At 34.4% G+C, this 19,075-nt stretch overlaps 1 protein-coding gene across 1 annotated transcript in view; it reads left to right on the forward strand.

Annotated features, from left to right (window-relative positions):
- LOC102803685 (centrosome and spindle pole-associated protein 1-like) overlaps window positions 1-18,617 on the forward strand; it is a 58,943-nt gene extending 40,326 nt beyond the window's left edge. The window contains exons 38-46 of the mRNA XM_085493220.1: window positions 76-114; window positions 1,613-1,759; window positions 7,245-7,410; window positions 8,655-8,780; window positions 10,829-10,884; window positions 12,305-12,457; window positions 13,644-13,737; window positions 14,790-14,859; window positions 16,709-18,617. Of these exons, the coding sequence (XP_085349346.1) occupies window positions 76-114; window positions 1,613-1,759; window positions 7,245-7,410; window positions 8,655-8,780; window positions 10,829-10,884; window positions 12,305-12,457; window positions 13,644-13,737; window positions 14,790-14,859; window positions 16,709-16,769 (912 nt within the window). The 3' untranslated portion in view covers window positions 16,770-18,617. The remainder of the gene's footprint in view (window positions 1-75; window positions 115-1,612; window positions 1,760-7,244; window positions 7,411-8,654; window positions 8,781-10,828; window positions 10,885-12,304; window positions 12,458-13,643; window positions 13,738-14,789; window positions 14,860-16,708) is intronic.
- Window positions 18,618-19,075: the final 458 nt, after the last annotated feature.

Raw genomic sequence — 19,075 nt, forward strand, 5'->3', positions numbered from 1 at the left:
TATTGCTTTCTGTGTACCATATTAAGCATTCTCACCTCGCTACTGTCTATCCTGTTTTAACCTTCGCTAACCAAGGAACCCGAGTTGGAGCAATTGAATGATGGCTTTATACACGTAAGGCATATATGCAGTAATACTGTAAACCATATGACTTTCGTTGACAGCAATTTTGACGATAAAATGGCATTTGTGATGACGAAAGCGAAAGCTGTGTCTTAATTTCACTAACATTCACTGCTACAAAATTTCAACGAAAATTTGTCTGCATTGAAATTAAACCGGTTTACAGTATACTTCTATAATTTATCTCATGTCAGTTATTATTTTTTGTGTAATTATATTTTTATTTTTTTTATTTTTGCTGATATTAGGGTTGCCAATAAACCAAAGTAGTAATTTAACTAAGTTAGAGCAAAGATACTAGAAAATACAGAGACAGACAATTGCATTTTTTTCGGCATGTTTTGAAAAGCTGTTACATATACTACTGGGGAAAATGTGTCCAGATGGCTTGCATAATGGAACATGACACACCAAGAATAGTCTCACGCAACATCATTTGATTACCTTCGATATTTGCCGCAGTTACCTGCCTCTGTATTCTGTAGTGTCTTGTGAAATGAATGCATATTGATATTTAAAACTATTATTACTAGATCTTATCAGAAAAATTCAATAAAAAAAAATGGAAAATTCTACCCTCATTTTTATTAACGTTGATATTAATTACATAATTGATCTGTTGTATTGTTAGAATATAGAAAAAAATATTGACTATTACATCATTGCTTGGTTGTTATGTACACTCTTTTTGTGATGACTGTTTTCTCTCATCCACCAAGAACAGTAACATTCATACCTTACCATCCTTGTAAAAAATGTAGAACTGTAAATGTTATTGTGTGTGTGTGTGTTCAGGTGGTATTATTCAATGGTATATAAGGGTAGGAGCTGGATCAATTAAAAATGTTTTTTATGTGTGGTGTTCATTTTATACTGGTTAGCCTGTTAATATGCAATCTGTGAGTCATTCCATTATTGAACTTTGGCGGGGGTGTAGGGTATGTCATGTGATTGAATGTGGATTATAACATCTTTAATTTTTATGAGTTGGGAAAAAATCATAACATTTTGTAGATGTCACTAATAGTTCTTAAAGACAAATGTGAGCAAGAGAGCTATGGCACTTTTTTCCTCCTGTAAATAGTGTTCTATTCTCATCCGTCATTGCATCTACTGCTTCACTTACCTAGTTACCATGGTATTCGGTTCAGTGGATAGGATGATGGGAGAAAATGGAACATTATTTGAAGGGCAAAAAAAAGTGTCTTTCTCATTCTCAACAAGACTGGTGGCCATTTTTGTCAATAGTAAATTCCCTGAGAAAGGGAGGCACAGTGACTTTCACAGAATTTTGTTTGATACCTTAAATTATTTTTTTTTTTGACATATTTTATTTCCTTAGGCTGCCATCCAATATTATAAAAACAAACAACATTGTATTCAGTGGGTTACATATGAATAAAATAAAAAAAATTTTAGAACGTTATAAAGTAGCTTTTCACAAAATCTGTTGATTCTGTTGTTAATATTGATGTGTGTTAATTTGCAGAATGGTCGGCTGACCAACTCGCCCCCGATACCATCTTCGAGATCGCGTGTTGGTGACAACAAAGATGTAATTCATGCACTGTCAGCAATGAGACGTCAATTACACAGTGAGCAGAAGCGTATACAACAACAGCTGGAAAATAGAGAAGTGAGTGTATTTCTGGTTATTTCTTGTCTTTATTAATAGCCAGTAATTATGCATTACTATTGATTGTGAGACTGTTAGAAACAATGAAACCTGTTTAAGCCTCTGATCTAAACCAAACTCTATGTACTGGTATAAGTGAACCTAGAACTCTATGTACCGGTATAAGTGAACCTAGAACTCTATGTACCGGTATAAGTGAACCTAGAACTCTATGTACCGGTATAAGTGAACCTAGAACTCTATGTACCGGTATAAGTGAACCTAGAACTCTATGTACCGGTATAAGTGAACCTAGAACTCTATGTACCGGTATAAGTGAACCTAGAACTCTATGTACCGGTATAAGTGAACCTAGAACTCTATGTACCGGTATAAGTGAACCTAGAACTCTATGTACCGGTATAAGTGAACCTAGAACTCTATGTACCGGTATAAGTGAACCTAGAACTGGTCTCAACATTTATGAGTTTGTATAAACATGTCTGTTAACTGAACTTTTTTCGTTTTTTTTTATGTGTTTAGTTTCACTGTATCAGCATGCTGTTGTTAAAATCTTGCTTTGTTTTACTGTAATTTTATATGTACCTCTTTTCACTTTAAATTATTCCAGTTTGATAATTTGCATTTTACCAATAATAATGAATTGTTCATTATAAAACTTTATTTTCATGAAAATTACCCTCGAATAGTCTAGCTCAAAGAAGACACCCAGCTAAGCATGTATTGTACAACTCAACAATTTGTATTGTATTCTTAGAAATAATTGCATGTTTATATGCCTGTATTTCATTGATTGATTGCTTGGTTTCTAAGCAGCTATTTACATTATTTTTTGCACAATCAATATCGATATACGACTCTATAAGTGGTATGTCTCAGCACAGCTCTGTGTGAGCTCATTACGATGAGTGTACATGCATCATCGCATTGAGTGGACAGTGTACATGCTACAAACGTGCATCTTTTATTGATCTATATACATTGATGTACATTAGTTTATCTGCATGGTGGTGTGGTCTTACCAGATTCATTGTGATGTACGATGAGTGGATTTATTGATTGCTTCACTCTGGTGGACTGTGGACTGCATAGACTAACTGCTGAACACTTAGTTGCTTAGTTGACAGCCTAGTAGGAGATATAACATGTAGTTATGCTATAAAAAGGATTATTCTTGGTGGTTCAATGACACATAAGCATGTCTTCAGAGGACACAACACTTCAGGTGAAGATGGACCAGGTGCTTGATGCGCTGAAGAGCATCCACTCACAGTGGTCAGAATTGAGCGATAAAGTCGATAGGTTGAGCCAGTCACAGCAGGATGCAAAGGCTGTGAATCGCAAACTTGATAAGGTATTAACTGCGTTGAGACTAGCACAGAATTCAAATGGGCAAAGATCATCCAGTGTTGAGAATAAACCTGAGAAACCTGCCTCTTTGCAAATTCAGAAACCAACCAGCGTTGGGAATAAAGCCGCAGAACCTTTGCAATCGCCAACTCACGAACAAGCCGGTGTTGGGGATAAACCTGTGAAACCTGCATCTTTGGAGATTCAAGAACCAACCAGCATTGGAAATAAAACCGCAGAACTATCGCAATCGCCGTCTCACGAACAAGCCAGTGTTGAGGATAAACCTGTGAAACCTGCCTCTTTGCCGATTCAAGAACTAACCAGCGTTGGGAATAAAACCGCAGAACCTTCGCAATCGCCGACTCACGAACAAGCCAGTGTTGGGAATAAAGCTGTGGAACCTTCCTCGCAGGTGCACAAACCAACGCATAGAATACTCAATAAACAGTTACTAAAAATGTTTGAAGATATGAATACTAAGTGGGGTAAGGTGAATGAACAACTTGGAGAATTGCATTCTGGTTCAAAGTCTGATTGGGAGAAGGAACTGGACGAGACTCTGTCATGTCTTCAGCTGGACGAACCTGACAGTAGTAAAGCAGTACTGTTGAAACTTCTCTGCTGTTATGTTGATGTGAAAATGACAGAAGTGTCTGAAAACATGAAAATATTGAAGTCAAAAGATGAAGAATCCTGTACAATACTGGGCGAAGTATACAAGGTACTTGGTGCCATAGACAATAAGTGGTCCCGATTTAATGATCAAATACGTCAGGTGGTCTCTAGCATGGATGAGATGAACATGTGGAGTAGAATATGTGCGGGATGTCAATCGGAAATGAACTGTAAATGGGACAAACTTGACGAGCAGTTAACAAATCTGCCATTAGTTTTAGAGAAATTAAAAAGATTTGTAGGGATTAGCAACATTAGTGCAGTACAGAATGATGGAGCTGTTGTAACTGAAAATCTGAGTAGTAGTCATGGCGATGAGGAAGTTGATGAAGCTGATATGATGGAGACAAAAAACGCTGACACAAATGGGAGTAGGATGAATGATGTTCATAACAGTGATGATAAAAAACCAGAACAGGATTTAAATCTGATATCGATTGAAAGTACAAAAGTTGCTCCTATACCGCAGCCAAGAAGGCTGAAGACGCTTCGTAAAAATGCTTTAACATCATTGGAACAAACAGACTCAGAATCAAAAAATCCTTGCGCTTCAAATGAAGCAGACAGCAATGCCAATTGTGGGATGAATGCGGTCAAACAGAAAGAGTTAGAAAGCAGAGAAGGTCCAACATTGATGGAATCAAGTAAAGAGATGAGATTCTTAAGTCGTATGCAGGAGGTGATTGGATGGCAGAGAATCAATAACAAAATAGACCGAATGATGAATCAGTCACAGATTTTGGATGAAATCAACACACGTCTACGTAGTATTGAGACCACCCTTAGAGAAGTACAGTCTCGGCTACATCAGAAATCACGGAAACTTGAAGTCCGAGAAAAGATGAATCGCGTGGATGATGAGTTGGGGGAGATGTTAAAAGACATAAGATGTACAAGGAAGGCTAATCATTACCTGAAATTGACAAACCAGCAGCTGTCTGTGATGTGTCGTAATAGCGATGTCGGGAAGAATTGTGCAGAGTCGATTCCAAGATCTGTCAATGTCCGTGAGAAACGGCACAAAACATCCAAAAAAGTGAGGGATTAAACTCCTATTAATGCCAAACTGGACTGTTCTCACTATTCACAAAATAACCTTGCAACATATTTTTTTGAAGATTTTCATCAAAACCTGTAGCCAATGGAAAGTTGTGTCTATTTAATTCCAGATTAACAAAGGCACTGCAGAAAAAAACATTAAAATAATAATTTGGTTTCCAAAAACAACTTTGAATCAATCTATTTATATGCAAAACAATGTTTTCTTTGAAATGTTTGTTTTCTTTCATCATTTTTAACTATCCACTAAATCAATTTTTTTCTTTGAGGTTTTTTTTTTAATTGGGAAACTAATTAAGATCTTGATCGTTAATAAATGCATAGGTACTGTTGTGTGTGTTGTTTTTATACACACAGTTAGCTCACCCAGAGTTTATTGATCACTCATTAAAATGTAGACATGACTTTTGCTCAATATAAAAATGTCATTTTTATCATTTTTTTGTTAATATTTTTAATCGAATGTACATAAGTATTAATTATATGCAGATGTTAATCGGGTTTTAAAATTTTGTGAAAATTAATGAAAGTTGACTTGAGTTTTGAAAAGTGTAGTCAAGGTTACCCCTAAGTCTCATTGGGCCATTCCAGTTTATATCTGCACCCCCCCCCCTGTTGATGAGCTTGTGTGTTTACTTCATACAGGGTATAATTTCCATGGGTGTATAAGTCATACAAAGTTTTATTTCCAAATCACCATTCACCATACAGTAATGGAAATCCAAAACTATAGTTCCTACTTATGGTGTTGATGAGTTCCATTGTGCCACCATACAGAGTAGGATTTCCAAATATAACTCTCATCATATGCTAATTTACCAAGTTCAAAATTTTATATTTGATAATGGAAATTCAAACTAGTCCTGATTCACGGTGTTGATGAGCTCATTCTTGCCACCATCCTTATCTAATTTCAGTAATAACTATTTCATACTGGCCCAATTTTTTACCATATACAGTCAGAATTCCAAGTTTTTTAGTCATACTGTTGGAAATCCAACCTCATCAACCGGTATGTGGCGAGATAAACTAGGCCATATTTTATTTAGTAGCCATAATTGCCTGGATTTCCAGGATTTTTTTTTCCATACTCGTCTGGATTTCCAGATTCTGTTTCCTCATATACAGTTGGAATTCCGGGGTGTTTTACCCATCATACAGTGCTGGAAATCCGACCACATCAACAGAGGGGGGGTGCAGATATAAACTGGAATGGCCCATTGTGTGAATGAAGCAGGTTTATACATGCCAATTACCATACTGGGCTACCTTTTCTCAGATATTGACGTATACCTTCAATAGAAATGAACAACAGGTGCAGAAAATGTTTAAAATAAATAAATCTATTAGCAGCAAGACTCATGACATTTAAAATTCTGTATACTTCACTCTTCACAACATACCAGTAAACTATGCTGTTTACTATTGTTCTGATGACATGTGAAAATACAAGTATTTCTATACATTAGTTCTCATTGACAGTTTTACACTTATCAATGGGCGTGTGATCTTTTCAGCTTCAGTTGTCCTAGAGGGGAAACTCTGAATTCACTTACTACCTTCTCTACTAGTATTCGGATTGTCGGCCTATGGCAACAAATTTTTTTTTTCTTATTTAATTACTCCGTCTTTTGGTAAAATACTACTTGCCATCAAAGTACAATGTCAGGAATTTTAAATTTTAAACTGTTAAACAATTCTGTTCCAAAAATTTCAAAAAGTTTTTGATTAAATTTTTTTGAAATATTGAAAAATATTATGTGGCTTTATTCTGTGAAAAGTGACAAAACTTGACTTTAATACTGTACTTTGTAAGCATTCAAAGATGGCTGTCACCATTCCCTTCCTAGTTTAGTTATGGTTGACTTGAGGATCGAATGCTACTTGGATCATCTATGTATTATTGTTAAAGTTGATAGCTTTTAATTGGACATAAGGCTCCAAGGTGTGTCCTTCTTCCAGATATCTTTTGTGACATGAAATGAACTGGAAGTAATTATGTAGATGGTGCAAAGTTGTTCAAGGCACTCAGTCACGCTTGAAATCTACATATTCTTTAATCAGTTGTTGTGTTTCACCGACTGCATTGCTTTTCTATTTTTTTTTCTCAAAAAGATGAAAGCTCATACTGTTGATAAAAATGCTCTGTTTGTAACCGTATAATTGTAAAGTTAGCATGCACTTTGCTTGATTTTTTGTTCATTTCGCACTTTATCAGGTCATTGCTCAGGACAATCATTTAGGTGTGGCAGACACCACTGAATAGTAGTTTAAATTGCTTTACAACTTTTTGTTTAAGTTGTTTTCCCCCTTCAAGTTGGCTAAGAGTAACATGCGTCGATATCAGTGTGTATATGGACCCAGCGCTTACTCTTATTATCGCACTTTTTCTTACCAGTACGATGCATACGACCCAGTTCCTGGTGCAAGATACCGAAAACGAACGCCGCAGGTGGACGTCTTTGAGATGGCAAGAAACAAAGAAGCGGTGTATCCAAGGAGAACGTCAACAGAGCCTGCCAATACTAATACAGTTGCTGAGTTTACTGAACTTAAACATAGAAGTAAGTTTTTTTTTGTTATCCTGTTTGTTTAGATTTCTTTTTTTTTTTTTCAAGTACAAGCTGCGATGAAATTATTATAATACTAACATAACTTGAGTTTGGTGGTCTTGTTTTATGATCAAAACATAGTCTTCTTGCAATTTCATCCATTTGAACAAATACAATATTTTATTTTTACTTTTCTTCGAAAATCTTTTTGTAGTGTCTGTATATGCATAAAAAAAATTATTATTATTTAAAACAAATAAAATACAATGTAAAAATAACTAAATAAGAAAAAGGAAACTGAGAAACATTTTAGATTCAATCTGGAGTTGATATATTTTGTGTAATTAATGTCTGTTATATACAACATATTTTTATTTATTTAACACTCTATTTGAAGAGGGTAGCTTAAAATACAGTAAAGTTTTTTATAGGGGATAATGTCAGCAAGGTATATTTTTCCAAAATGACAATCAAAGTATGTGTAATTTATGTGGTTTTTGTGCATAATTTAGAACAGACTGACAGCAAACTCTGTTGGTTTTAACAGTGGGTTACCAATATTCAAAAAATGAAACATGCTTATCCATAAATATCACAGTTCGTAATTGTCATCATAGTATATACTTACTATATAATTTTAAAATGCAAAAGTACTGCATTTGACAAATTACAAAAACTGTGCACTGTGTTTTTGTGTGCTACTGGTTTACTTCTATTGTAAACCAACATTCTATTTCTATGCTCATTTACCCATTCACATACATTACGTTTACTGTACTGTATAGTGACATGTCTTCCCCTAAACAATAATTATTTTTGTAAGTGCTGCCTCTCAAAATTCCTAGCTGTTCAGCAGACATTTGAAGATCCAATATACATATCTGCAAAAGGAATTGAAGAAAATAAATTAACTGATGATTGTGATGCATTATCTGTATATCCACTACAGCAAGTATTTGTGGCCGAAGATTTTAGTGATTCGTAAATGTTATTGAGGGTCATTGAACCCCAGTGAAGTTTATTTCCACCACTCACAATCTCATGATGTACCTCCCAAAATTAATGAAAATATGTCTCATACTACATTAAGATGGTAGATAACCCTTTAAAATTATGTAGTTATTGAATATACATGTTATGTGGCCTCAGTAGTGTGGATACTGGAGGAATGATGACACTGTTTCTATATATGATCATCTCACTTTTGAATACCTGTGTGCTTGGTTCTTATATTTTGCTGTATTTGTGTCTTGCAGATGGAAAGTCACGTCAAGAGTTCCGGTCGCTGTACCCTGAACACCCTAACAGTAACTCCACACTTGAAACACAACAAAATGCACTGATACAACAGCAGGAAGAAAAACTGAACGCCATTCGAAGAGGTAAGCTGAACCAAATTTTTGCGAATAAGGTTTGTTGTATTAGCAGTTTTAAATTATGAAAGTAGCGAAAAATGGTTGAAGTGTTTTGCTTATTATTGAAAGTAAAAAAAGAAAATAATAATCTTGAAGCGTAACGTGAACGGTAAGTCCAGACGAAAGAGGGGGAGGATGCATTAAAGTATATGTTGCAAGGTATACAAATTTATAGCATAATGTGTCAAGGTTATGATTGTCAGCTACAGTAATTACCTCAACTTCATTATTCATTTTAATTACCTCTACCATATTTCAGGCAATTCCAAAAAACTGACTAAAATGTTTCATACTTAGTTCCATAATTGTTTATTTTTTTGAATTTCTTTCTACCTTATCTCAGCATCATTACCTAAGACTGAAATGTCTAACCCCCCACCCCCACCCATGTACGATATTTGACAGAAATTACATTTTCTCTCATGCAAAATTTAAATGAAAAGGCAGCTAAAAATGCCACAAAGAAAAATTAACAGATGCCTTTATGAGTACAACTCCCCTCGTCTCAATCTTCACCACCACCACCACCTTTCCTATCAGCATCATTCATGTACATTTCATTCCTACATGTACTAACTTTGTCTACTCATATCATATCATTTTTCATTCCATATTTACATTGCTTAGCATTGTCAGAATCAGGTATGCTGTTATTGACAGTCAACAAAATATTAATAGCATATGCCATTATAAAATGAGAAAATTAAATTGGTTGTTACAACTTTTTCATGCGAGCATCAAAAACACTTTTCTTATAGCATCAGGCCTTTTGACAACAATGGTCGTTGAGATCTCATTGAGAACAAGAAAGCCATGAGACTTGTATTTTGACCGGTCAAATAGTGTTTTATTCCCCCCTCGTCATTGCATCGACCATTACCCTGGCCTATGTAACCATGGTACTTTGAACAGTGGTCTCAATGATTTGAAATAATGGTACACTATTGAGAGACAGGAAACAAGTCGTATAATGCTTTCTCATTCTCAGGGAGATTTCTGCAGCTATGTACATGCAATGACTCATCTTCATTTGTATTTCTGAAAATGTGCATTAGTCTTGCATTTTCATGATCAGTGCATCTTCAATATGTTGCATATCTGTATCTCTTTATCTACTTTTGTAATAATTTTAATAATATTATTTCCATATGTTAGTTGATGTAGAGTAAGTTTTACTTCTGGTAGAATGTTTGTAGATTCTTCTGCATCCTTAGATAAGCTATTGTTTCTCATTATTTGCCTTCTATTCTTGCTTTTTTTAATATGACTATAAAGACTTCTCACTGCATTGTGTGTAGATATATTATACATTAAGGTAGATGGGAATAATAAACATAAGGGTGCTTGTGCTTTAATATTGAGACAATAGTTTTGTCAGCATTATTCTTGATCAATCATGAATGTCTTTGAAAGTTGCTGATATTTTGTTAATAGTTTTCTTATTTGCTATAGAATATTCCATATGTGGAAAAAAGGCCGGATCACTAATTCAAGATAAACGTGGTATAACTTTACATGAAATATGAAGTTATTGCAGTGAAAATTGCAGAAAATTGCTTCTTGATTTATTTTGAAACTCTGGATAATGAAACAATTAACATGTTGGGAAGTAAAACAAATTAGATTGAGCTACATTTAAGTAGTTTGCCCAAAGACAATAGAAAAGTCTCTTTCTAATATCTTTGGTTTGCCCTATTAACAAACTACTTGAATACATTCATAGGCGATGTCATAAAAACTCTTGTGTGTCTATTTCTAACCAAACCCACAGCTGTATTGATTAATATTAATTGTATATTGTGCAGTGGCCATATAAAGTTAGCAACATAGTGATAACTTGCACTGGTATAGTAATTGAGATACAAAAAAGTGTTAGTCGTCCTTCGTCTGTCCGTCTTTGTGTGCTGGTGATGATCACCAGTTTGACAGACGTGTGTGAAGGGATGGTGTATTTTGCTTTCCATGTAACATTATGGTTCAATAAAATTGATCAACTTTTGTTCATCTTATTTCAGGTCGAATAACTACTGCGCAAGATATGCCAAGTATGCGGCCGTTAGATTTGGGTTTGGTAAGTTCATTCACACCATTATGTCATCATTTTTCTGTTGTTTTTTTTCTATCCATACAACCTTTATCAGATTACAGATTATTGGAAAATTCGGAATGATCATGATTTGTTTTCTAACAAAATTATTTTGTGAGATAAACACAAGTGTTTTTAAAAAAGAGAAACGCCCTGTCTGCCACTCCAACATTTCTGGTTTCTCAGAGCTACCATGCATCAAAGAGGGGGGGGGGGGGGGGGGTGGCAGATATTTTATTTTACAAGCTTTCATTTTGATGTAGCATGTTGATTACATATTATAGACATCCATAGACCAAATGTAATTGATAACATCTTGCTATCTATATGTACATGCGCAAAATATTACAGGGAGACAACATGCATGCATGCATGTATGTATATATTCAATTTGTGAAAAACATCACAAATAATTGGTTATAAAATCGACCCATATAGCTCTACACTTTTACATGGCAACCAGGGAACACATCCAGTTGGGCAACTCAAAACTCTTCTATTCTAAACTTGTTGTACCAGTCCAACCATAAATAAGTAAAAACAGGGACATTCATGTTAGATTTTCCACCAATTCAAAATTGCTATTAAAATTCTTTTTTGAGAGAATGTACCAGGATAACAAGAGTAGACAAATGAACAATCAATCAGCATTTGAGCACATTCATGGCGTACTGGTAAGCTATTTTGCAAGCACCTGTTGTCTAATTCATACTTGCATGTCTCATAATCATTTCTTGTGAAATGAATTCATTATTCAATATGCTGTCATAGTGTTATTAGACTCGCTATGACATTATGCCATACATATCACATGGTATCATGTTCACGAGTGCATTCCCTGATGTCTCAGAGAATAGAGAGGTACCCATCCATTGTAGACACTGCTAGCCATTCCACCAATAATAATGCATTATCCCATGATTATTCCTTCAATTGCAATTTTACACCCCAAGTGTGAAATAAATTCAGTGCACAGTAATTGGAATCACCTTCAACCCTTAACGAAGACATTACATTTGCTGTGTGCACGCTTTAATTGTGCCACTTGTAGATTCCAATCTCATTACATTTACAATATGCTCCCAATGCGTACACAATAACAATTGAAAACTCCACAAAATGCTATCCATGCACCCTATGTTGGTTCGTCTCCTCATCCCCTCTGTGCACATTCACTCATATCACTGATTCACATACTAGTGTTGCCCCCATCATCCATTGCATTTAAAGATTTCATTTCCCAGCAAGCTCACCTTAATAAAAGGTCACGTCTACATACTTCTACACAAGCAACCAAACAATGCACTGTACCTCACTTTATCTCCGTTCTTCACGTTGTGTGGCTATATATTATAAAAACACTAATGATCTCTCTATCCCACCTTTATCCTATCTGTGTGTGCAGGGGAGAGAGTCCCCTTCTATGCCTCTGCCATCAGAGAGTGCATTTGTGAATGCTAACACAGGAGAGACAGAGATTCCCAGCCCTCTTGGCTATAAGCCATCATCAGCTCGGCAACGAAGACGAGCCAGAGACATTCCTTCCCCAAGTCTTAAGGTAAGGTTGTGTTACAATTAACTTGTTATCATGCCATTATTTTCTCTTATTTCAATGACTTCATCATTCCGATGTAGCTGTAGCAGTAAACTAAGTATTTTTTAAATTAATTAGTCAGTTGCATGTTATGGTTTGGAAATTGTGGGGCTATTGCTGATCAATTCATATACCATACCATATTTTCTCTATTAGAAGCACATCATAAATGTAAACTAACAATTGGATCCAAACTATTAACTTATTATCTATTTTGACCATAGATTTAGGTTAGCACTAATAGTATAACAAATACTGTATTATCATACTTGTAGCACCTAAAAACTATAATTTATTGTTCTATCTACGATGAAATTTAAATTTCTCCTTCTAATTGATATACTACGTCATCAACATGGAAAGCATTTCAGGTTGTTTTATATTCAAACACTTTCCTTTGTATACATTTAGCGTTATTATTAGTGTGTGATACTGTAGAAATCACATTGCATCGCATTTCTTTGGCATTTTGTGCTGTTGTCTCTCTTTAAATTATTACTACATCCGGAGGAAAAGATGTATAATAATTAGGTTATCACGAGAATACTGCAAAATATGCCCTCAGGCAGTACAGAATTGCTGCAACCTGCACCACGTACTGGTTGATGTGATTCTCAAACTGTCTTCATACTTTGCTATCTTCTCATTATAACCTCACAGCGTCACTTGCTGCGCGTGTATGAAAAAATGCCCCACTTATACTTTGTGTTAGTTTTGTCATGGTAAAAATATATTATGTAAATGAGTACAAAAATTTAAATATGTAGTGACTTTCATATTTTGGTGGTTATAGATGTAGAATAAAAACAAATTCAAGACCTGTGTGTACCAGTATGGGACATTCGTTAAGTAATTGGTAAATCTCCAAACTTCATGATCTTTGATAAATGGCATTGCTGCCCAATTTGTTCCTGCCATGAACCTTCCTACTAATTTTTCCAGCATTCAATAACATACTGTAAAACCAGTTTGATGCACCGGCATTTAATTTGGTTATTTTAAGCGTATTCACATGGTTCAGAAATATGCCAGGGAATCAATTTTAATTAACATGTTCATGTGAATTTAATTTAGCACATTTTACTTATCAGCAGTGAATAATTGCTACATTTACAGTATCTAACTTAATTTGTGTTTTTCATTTTTATAGCAAGCTGACCCACTGGGCTCTGTGACGAGTTTCGATGTTGACGCCTTGGCAAGTAAAAACAAGGAAAGGTTACGAAAACTCAAGCAGTTGGAAGGTAAGCGTATATTCTTGCTGCTATGCATGGTTGTGTGCAGGATAATAATTAAAGCGTCATGAATGTTGTACCTCATTGTCTTCAATACGTGTGGGTATCGTTCATCATATACTTTGTGTGTATGATCAAGGATTCATATTAAAGATGAAGGTATGCAACTGTTGTGATCTAAATACAAAATCATGCAAACAAGAGATTCCCACAACATATTTAACACATCACTTGCTAAAAGCCTTCATAGATACATGAATGTTATATAATAGCATCATCAGTTGATGTGCAAATGCAAATCAATGAATCTGCGAAAGAACTGATCAGTTTTTGTGTTTTAGAATATGGTAATAATTTCACTCAGAAATGTTTACATAATCAAACCTTTCCATGCTCAATTGATGGGGATCTTCATTGCATACCATCTTACATAGATATCTAAGTTGCATACATTTATGTTGAAAATCTTTTTAGTTCAGTGTTTGTTGACATAAATTTGATCATGATGGTTGCACCACTATAAAAGTTAGTTTGATTTGGAAATCAGTCATCTCTTTCAGCAAGGCACTTTTGTCCAAAATGGAGATTACTGGACATCTGGACATCCAAATATTTCACATAACAGTGCCAATGAACTCAATAAAGCTTTTAGTGATCTCAAAGTAAAACTTTAACAAAACGATGTCTGATGCAAGACCAGGTTACTTTGTTGATTTGATTGAGAAAAAAACATTTCGTTATTGTCATCTTGATAACTGGTATCTCAATTCTGAAAACTGGTGAGGAGGATGAACTTTCAAGAGTCAGTGAAATTGAGAAATTGTTGCAGCTGTGAAAATTACTGGAATCCTTAAAGGAGTCACATTTGTCAGAAAACTTTTTTCAAACAATTTTAGTGCCAAAACCTGTTGATGGTATTATGTGAAACAATTTGTAACCTGAAAGTGTGTATCCTTTGTTTCATTTCATTGTCTGTGTTACTGAACATGTCTCTACTTACTTGTAACTGTGTGTTGGTCTCTTTCTAGTTGCTTTTTTTTGTTCTTTGTTTTATCTTTCAGTTGATGGCGACTCATTAGCAGATCCTGACGAAGTGTTAAAGAGATTTATGGCAAAGACAAGTCACGATAGGTAAGCAAAATTCACATCAAATTTAAATTTAAAAGTATAGGCAGTAATTACGACGAATGACATCACAAATTATTGATTGGTTATGATGTCATTCAAATCAAGTAGAAAGTATGTGTGTAATAATAACGAGTGCTGTGAAAATTTTGTAAATTTACACCTGAACTTAACATACAAATTAAATCCATTAATGTAAGTATTGACTTTCCCTTTATAAAACTAAAAATGCCCATTTTTTTTCTTCTTGCTACCATAACCATATTTGCTCTATTAGAAGAACGTATAAACTCAAAATTGTTTTTGTTGCATCCTGGATCATTAACATAGCAACTGTCATTTTTGTCAGCGTGTGTACTACTGCACTACTAGGGCAAATATGGTAGTGTTTTTATTAAATAGTTTCTTTAATTTACTAGTTGTGTATCTGATTAAATAGTTGTTTTTGATTATTCAATCAATCTTTTTGTTTTTTTAATTTCTGTAAATATTTTTACTACATGTAAAACCACCCAAAAATGTTACTTACCAACATTACAGTTACTGTCTAGATATTCTCTTGAATTTCCAGAGCAAATTTGGGTTTTAAATAATGATGAGAAAAGACCAAATATTTATTATTATCAGACCAGTGGCTTATGTTTCCCATTCTTCTTTTTTTCAACCTCTTCTGTCATAAGTTAAGCCTGTAAGACTTGAAGCTTTACTTGCATTGACTTCATTGATAATACCAACCTCAAACCCGTGTCTGTTCTATAGATGAATCGGACTTAAAATTTACATAAAATATGCACTTCTAATAGATAATAAATACTTGCTTTTCCTTTTCAAATTGAAAAATTATCTGAAATAAAAATTCTTATATAGATATATTTAAACCCTGTTATTTTGGTGATAACAATTCTTGATCATAGATCCTGGATTAAATTATCATCACTAATTATTTTTTTTTTATTCTTCCCACCCAAATTGCCATACCATGGATTTCATTTCATTTATTCCCAGCATGTCGCTTACATCATATTCCTACCAATCCTGAATCAGATTCACCTTGTAAGTTGTCTGATTGCAGTCTCAAGGTTTGAAATTCACAGAGGCCATTTGTGGAGGTGATTGGCGAGATTGCCCCTATCCTGAATACCTTTCTAAAATGTCCTGGTGCCCTGTGAATTCTGAAGTTCAAGCCTTGTAGTCTGTAGTTATTAAGTCATACAATTACCAATCCATAAATACGCTGTCAATTGTATTTATAATATACTTGTATCAACCCTTAGTGTCTAGGGGGAATCAGCTCCATATGATTCCCCCTCCTCCCAAAACTTTGGCTTTGATCTAAAGCAATGCTATATAGTTAACAGTAGGTTAATACATTCAATTTTTCTGGTAAATTAAACTGGCATACTTTAAACCGCTTAGTTTTTGCTGCTAGAATTTTCTCATTTTGATGATTTAATGGCATCAGTGAAGAAAAAATTTTACAAAAATGTTTCTGACACTGAATGTGGGATTATCTCAAGACAAATTTTCACTGACTCACAAAAATGTGTCTCTTGCAAATTAGAACAGTTCACAGTACATGTTGGTATGTGTAGTATGGGACCCACACCTACCACCCTTTATATAGTTACCAAGCATTGCAGAGAAATGTTTAATACATCATTTGTTGAAATGTATTGCTTCACGGCTGCTAACAATTTTAAATCCCACCAAAACAAAAATTATTTTCAAAATTTGTGCTTCTGCTAGAGATGTGTTTATTGTAAATACAGTGTTATTTCATAAATACCAGGAAGTTCTTGCCTGGGATTAATATTTTGTTTCATATATCTAATAGTTTTTTTTTTTCTCTTCCCAGACCTGTTTCGGCTACCAGCCAAGATGCCTGGCTACGACCCAGTGCCACAGATGCTTACTGAGTAACAAATTCACTAGAGGTCATGTGATGTGAACTAGTCATGTTTTAGCTTGACTACCTGTAATTGGTTATGACAGATCATGTGATATTTTCAAAATTTGCAAAAATTAGCATAGCGTACCCAGTTTTACAACCAAAGATAACTCTTCCATTGAGAAATGTACATTGTACTCAACATTCGCCATAGATGGCAGACTCCAGTCAAGATGAACAACAGTTGATTTGCTTATGGCTAGTAGAGGAATTGATACTTATGAATCTACCTATATACGCATAGCGCTCCATTCTACAATCTGGAGAAACTGGATTAGAGCAGTTGCAAATTTTGTGTGTGAAACAGACCTGAACATTTCTGTTGCACGTATGAGACGACTTTGCCAGGATCATTTTATTTACAATATGCGTAGATGCCACATAGCGACGAAAGAAATGTTGTTGAACACCCTGTGAACAGTCCATAGTGTTACCAGCAATGCATCAGTGTATATCCTTCACCGCAAATACACTGAAAAAATCTGGTTATCCAGATTAAACCAAATAACTGAAATGTATTCATGAGAAAACTTTAACTTTTAACACATATATTTTTATTATTTTTCTGTTGTTTAATTGAATGTTTATTTTAATAGCTTATACATTCCAACTTGTTTTAATATTTTATAAAAAGTTCAGTGTGTAGTTTGATTCTACTTAATATTTAACATGAGTCAATGCTAAGCTACTTAAAAGGTTGCATTTGATTGGCTACCCAACCCTAAAACCAAATAGTTAGACCAATCAGAGAGCAGCTTATTTGTTGACAGGTTTGTATATATGCTTTGACTCAACAGAGAAAATATATCTGATTTACATAGGTACTTAGAATTCTTTTTATAAAAACAAAGACTATAAGTGAACAGGACTGGAAAGGGTTTGCTTTAAACAGGTTGTACTGTACTTAGGTGCAAAAGAAAAAATTTGTAATTAGAAGAAAAAAAATATGAGCTGTTGGAATTATTTATTTGTTCTGAACATAGGATTTTTTTTTTAAATGTGTGATGGTAAAAGTCACATGATTTTGTACTGTGTGATGTTGCAAGGAACAGAGACCACTTTAAAAAATTGTATACCGATATGATTGCTGTTTGGATGATAATCACACAAGTGTTGAAAATATATATGTTGACATGTTGAATAACTATTCAATATTGTAACTTATAGAAATGGAGAAGCTGCCATCCATTAGGTTTCAGCGCCCTCATCAGTCAAAGTAAAAATATACTGCTGTTTATGTTTGAGTACTGGTATATTTTTTACAGGAATAAGGTTTAAAGTGCGACAACCTTTTTTTATATTTATGTAAATATTTTGTAAATAATTGTAAAATATGCAACATTTTCCTTACTGGTTGTAGCATCAGTAAAAATTCTGTTCCAAATGGCATTCTTACTGATATGGCAAACCCAAATTGTTTGACATTTATAAAACAACTGAATAAGAAGTCTACCTTTCACTACTTAGAGTATATACATATTAGGTTTGTTACCTCGTCTCATCGATGTCAAACTATTCTTAGTTAATTTGCATTATGTTACATTTCCTGGAGCATTTTTTTGTTGGTTATGCCACCACATTTGTTTTCGACTTAATATATACAGTGATGAAATTGTGGACATTTTTTTGTATCACTTCTCTATTTTTTGTTCGAGCCTCATGTGTAACTGTTCATTTTTTGTCAATACTTTCAACTTTTTTTTTCCTCTCAATTTATTTAATCATAAATAAGAGTAAGACTTTTTTCTTTGTACATATTTAAAAATAAACATGTATAAATTTGCACAATCAAATAAACTATTATATAAGCATACAACAGTTTATTTTCTCTTATTCTTGCATGAAAAACCCAACCCACAGCCAGATACAAGCAAATTGACTGAATCTGAGTGTTCTGTACCAACTTCTAGCTGTGAGTGTGCCTTCCCTGACATAATCTGTGATAATGTAAACTCAAAAATGCACTTACCTTTTCTGTTCAGTCCTGTTAGTGCGAACATGTTGGCAATGCAATGGGTTATCCTGGACTCAACTAGGCCCAAGCAGTTAGTGAATGAATCTCGGCCAGTGGATTTGGCCTTTCTATTTCTTCTGCAGCACACTCGCACAGGACTGGGGGTTAACCTGTTCTGGGTGTTCAACTCAGATAGGATTTGAACTATAGATTGATAAAGTTGATACAGGAACCTGGTTACTGGTTACAAATGCAATGTTGACTCTCTTCAATGGGAGGCATTCATTATAGTCACATACTGGTAATAACAAAGACATAAG

Source organism: Saccoglossus kowalevskii, chromosome 18, assembly GCF_978046115.1.
Source record: "Saccoglossus kowalevskii chromosome 18, keSacKowa6.1, whole genome shotgun sequence".
In the NCBI taxonomy this organism is placed as follows: Eukaryota; Metazoa; Hemichordata; class Enteropneusta; family Harrimaniidae; genus Saccoglossus; species Saccoglossus kowalevskii.